Raw genomic sequence first — 5110 nt, forward strand, 5'->3', positions numbered from 1 at the left:
TATAAAATATAAATGAGCGTAAAATAGATTATCATATAATAAAACATATGATTATGTACCATTTTTTCCCCATAATTGTCCAAATTGAGTTGGTCTAGTAGAGTCTAAGGTACCAGCATTAGTGAAACATGTTGACTCAGTTTATAAATAGAGTAAAAATTAATACTATTGACGTAAAAGTTTATAGCTGACTTGTTTGGTGTCAATCTCGATAAAAAAAACTAAAATTATCAAAAATCAAAATATGCATGAATAAAATTGAAATTTGACGACGTAAAATCTCAAAATGGCAAAGCAAGAAAACAATTTTTCCTAAAAAATTACTTTTGGATCGGATAGAAGGTTTTACAAGATTTTTTATACCAAATTTTAGGTTTTTCATGACAACTGCATACTTTATCTTTTCATATCCCAACTGTTACAACTAGGTGACTTTTTCTTGGCAACATACGGCTTTAGATTCTAATTTACAACTCATTTTCGTTTTCTTCGCCATCTTCCTCCCCACCTTCCTATCCTACCATCAAAATGTGCGGCTCTCCGTGTTCTATATAATCCTCTCTACGAATCTTCTCTTCCTTGGTTGACGTATTGCTGCTGCAACATTGCACGTACACGCAGAAAACAGAGAGAAGTTTAAGCAAATTTGGAGTTTTTTTTAAAGGTGGAAGAAAAAGAGATTGCGCAAGAAGTTATGGAGTTCACAAGTCTGTTGGACACTTCGTTGAATCTTAATATCAAACCTTTCAGATTCCTGGATGAAGTTCCTATATGGGTAAGTTTATGGATCCAATTTGAGTGGAGAAATTAGGATTTCAAATGCAAAATGAATATATATTATTGCTCAGTACTGAACTTTTTGTTTGTGCAGAAACAAGAAGTGGGGAACGATTTCATTGAGTTGGGAAGAAATTTAACAGTGAACGAAGAGGTTAGTGCTTATAAGTGCGTTCTTTTTGGTATTATTATATTGATTCGAATTAATCTGCAGTCGAGCCGGGTCATATCTATTGTGATTGAAGCTCTTCCAAGAAATTAACCGAGATTTTACTTGAGAAGCGAGCCTTTTACTACTGGAATGAACAAGTGTTATTGGTTATTTTGAGGGGTTTATGTAATGATCTGAACTTTTCCCGTCTGCAGAGGGGCGCTTTGATTGAAGAACTAAAGCGGGTGAGTGCTGAAAACAAGAAGTTGACAGACATGCTAACAGTGGTGTGTGAGAGCTACACAGAACTGAGAAACCAATTAATGGAGCAGACAACCAAGAATCCTGGAGCATCGAAGAAGAGGAAAGCTGAAACCAGCATCAATAACAATATTGGGCCTTCTGAAAGTAGCTCTAGTGATGAAGATTCATCCAAGAAACCAAGGGAGGAAAAACAAATCAAAACGAAGATTTCGCATAGTTACACAAAAACTGAAGCATCTGATACAAGCCTTGTAAGTTGTCATGAATACTGTCAATGCCTTGGTTATTCAGTTTCTATGGATAATCTCGGAATCTCTTGTCTTGTGACCTCGGTACAATACAATCGATACGAAACTCCGTGATTAAGACAGACATTAGCTTATAGGACCATTAATATTGCTGGCCTGTTTCTAACGGCTTAAGCTTGACAAAGTTCATTGTTTAAATCCACAAGAAATTGGTTTTATTCTAAAAAGTCTTTGTTGTCTTTGTTCCTGTATTGAAAAACCATTTATTCGAACTGTAGATTGTCAAGGATGGGTATCAGTGGAGGAAATATGGACAGAAGGTGACCAGGGATAACCCATGCCCAAGAGCTTACTTCAAGTGTTCTTTTGCTCCAAGCTGTCCTGTCAAAAAGAAGGTAACAACTCAAGATTTAAGACCTCCTCATCAACTAATCAAATGAAAACCTATAAACTAGAATACCAATTAGTCTTTTTCTGATGTGTTATTTTCTTTATTTCAGGTGCAAAGAAGCATAGAAAATCAATCAATTGTAGTGGCAACTTATGAAGGGGAGCACAACCATCCTCCGCCTTTGAAAGCAGAGACGAGTTCCGGGTCCAACAAGAGCTTGACACCCGGCACTTCACCGTATTCAACGTCTCCGCATTATTCTGCACCAACTATAACTCTTGATTTAACGACATCAGAACCGCCCCATGAAGAGACGATAAATTCAAGAGGCAAGAATGATGAATCAGAACTTCAACATTACCTTGTTGAACAAATGGTGTCGACTTTAACCAAGGACCCCAATTTCATAGCAGCTTTGGCAGCTGCCAGTACAAGAAATTTTCTTTTACAAAATGAGCATATATAAAATGGTAAGAAGGTAGACAATGAGACATGTCGCTTGTTTTTGTTGTTTCACTACTTCGACTAAAACAATGGGATGTTATTTTCAAGATTCTTGTACATTCAAGCTTGAAAATTATGCGCTTGGCTTGGTGTAATTGAAGATATCTCCGCCAAACACTTGTATATGGTGCATCATTGGATGAATAAAAACATGACATGTCCTTGGATATATTTCACGTGAAACCTGTATATCTAAATGTTCTTTAATTCTATACACTTGCTATACTTATTGATGCTTTCCTTAAATTTTAAAGCACCAAATATTAAGTAACGCAAAAGGATTTGGTATATATCTGTACCACTAGTTTTAGCAGAAGATTTGAGCCAAACATTCTCAACGAAATATGTGGCACAGTCAACAAAAGTAGAAGTTTTCATGGAATTGATGTATATATCAGTGTTTGCACGATTTTTTGAGAATGAAAGCGTGACAAGTGCTAAAAGCATCGAGTTGAATGAAATTTTTTTTTAAAAAAACTAGTTTCTAATTATTTAAACGAAGTTAATCTTAAATTCAACAATTAGTTCTGATCTCCTAAACTAATATGCACCAAAATAAAAGAAATTTATTGAAACGACACTGTAAATTGAATAAAAGAAACTCCCAACATGGTTTTATTTTCATAAATACTTAAAATCCACAATTATGAAAATTACAATAAACTTGTTACGTAAAATGATTGGAATTAGACTAAAAGATAAATAACATGAAGATGAAAACTAGATATTTTGCAAAGAATTTGCAGAAATTGTATAGTTGAGTCGTGTGTTGTTTTTTGCCTCATTCTCTTTTGTCCAACTTCTGGGGAGCTTTTCTACGTCTGCCATTATCAATGACTTCCTCTCACAGTCTCCCCATAAAACTGAATGTTCGTTGCTCTGTTAATTCGGATTAACTGCAAACTGATGGGCTTTTAACCGATTAATTGTCACACATTCCTTTCTTGTGGACTCGGGCCAAGATAATTTTAACCCAAAAAAATGACCCTGCAAGTATTGGTCCATTGGACAAAAATGCTTGTTTAAAAATCATCAATTCAATTCTTTTACTGGTGAAGCCCATGAAACCCAAGTCTTCTTTCAGAAATCATAACAGTCAGATTCAAAAATTTTCTTTTCCCATTTCTTTTTCTTCCCTATTCTTTGTCCAAAAGTCCAACCCCAAATCTTCATGTCACCACGCTGGAGCACACTACCTGGATGACATTGAACAATCTTTTACCCAAATAATATGTTAACCAGTAGCCCGCCACGTCACCGCTTGCAACCTGACTAGCCACCATGATCCTTGCTTCGACCTAGCTCCTCTCACTCGTTGTGCAGCTGATGTGATTCATACTTTTGTGACCCAAGCCATCAATGCGCTTACTCTGGTCACATGACACTCTGCTGCTACACTTGCCCCACTTTAGATTGATTCAGTCATCGCTCCTCGCTCCTATTGTGATGCCTGCCATTCCTCGACTAGATGATCATGCCTATAGCGGTGTGGGGATGTGTTCCGACTCTTGAACCATGTACTTTGCCGCCCCATTGTACGGTTTCAGCCATGTGGCTGAGCGCATTGAAGAATTTGGGCGGCCAGTATCCAATGTTGATTCGTTATCCATATTGCACCCACCAGTTCTTCTTATCGAATCCTTGTCGATGTAAATGGTTATTTGATATGGGAGGCCTGTACGATTTGTAATATGATAGATTGCAGCACCAAGAGATATCTCATTGCTGATTTGAACAAATCCAGGACAAGTAAGATCAAAGCACCAAGTTTTCTTTGAAGCACAACAGTTCAATAAATGAATAATCAAACGTGTATATCTCCGTTCTGGTTTTCTTGGCCTCTTCAGGGAGCTTATGCTATATGTTAATACTAACTCTGATTTCGTTCTTGGAAATTTGCACGTCTCATGGTCCATCTATGTCGCTCTAGTAACCTTGTGATTTCTTTCTTGACATGTTTATATCCCACGGCCCTTTGTTTATTTGCTTATATCAAATTCTTGTGGGGAGTAGGGCGGTTTGTGCTATTTAGCCATTAATTAGCCTTAGCTATCGTGGTCAAGGAAACCACTATTCTGTGCAGTATGTATAAACTTCTTCTTGTTTTGTTCCGGACTTAATGGGGAGTGGGGGAGTTACTCGATCTTAACCTTGAATTCTCTGGTTCATATGTCTACAACTGGGGTGACTTCCATATCCCAAGTTGTTGGAGCATCATCAACTCCACCATTAAAGATCGCTCTCTTGTCTGTGGCTACCACCTATCCTTTGGCTTATCTTGACACGTTGGCTTCCATCTTAGCTACTCCACTTGTCATTCTTGTACACCAGTTGTGATAGGTATATCACTGGCTTCCCTAGGATGTTCACTCTGTGTAAACCTATGTATTTGGATATTGTTGGACATTGGTTGGCCTTTTTGCAGCTTTACTTAATTGTTGTCTGACGAGGGAGTTTGATGGATAACTCTATTTGTTGAAGCTATGTCCCGTGCTTTTGTCCTAGGTTTGAAGATAGTCTAGACAAAGTTTTTTCCATCCATCTGCTAGTGTAGACTCCTTTACATTTTTTTTGCTTATGTGATATTAATATTTGCAATTGGGAGTTGCACTTATGAGAGCTCGGCCATTGATTGACCTTTTTATAGATTGAGGATTTATTGGCTATCCTTTGATAGATTCTTACACCATTAAGATGTGGTTTCACCCTTTGTAGCTAACCCAATTCGACCATTGTTGTCATTGTCACTTGATTGGCTCGCCATCATCTTCTGAC

General features: G+C 37.3%; 1 protein-coding gene across 1 annotated transcript; it reads left to right on the forward strand.

Annotated features, from left to right (window-relative positions):
• Positions 1 to 459: 459 nt before the first annotated feature.
• On the forward strand, positions 460 to 2506 carry LOC142540993 (putative WRKY transcription factor 40). Its single transcript, XM_075647518.1, has 5 exons — positions 460 to 775; positions 872 to 931; positions 1144 to 1443; positions 1719 to 1835; positions 1941 to 2506. Exons 1-5 carry the CDS (start codon positions 695 to 697, stop codon positions 2295 to 2297), a joined length of 915 nt encoding a protein of 304 aa, XP_075503633.1. The 5' UTR covers positions 460 to 694; the 3' UTR covers positions 2298 to 2506.
• The last annotated feature ends 2604 nt before the right edge of the window (positions 2507 to 5110 follow it).

The sequence above is a fragment of the Primulina tabacum genome, chromosome 3 (assembly GCF_025594145.1).
Source record: "Primulina tabacum isolate GXHZ01 chromosome 3, ASM2559414v2, whole genome shotgun sequence".
Classification (NCBI taxonomy): Eukaryota; Viridiplantae; Streptophyta; class Magnoliopsida; order Lamiales; family Gesneriaceae; genus Primulina; species Primulina tabacum.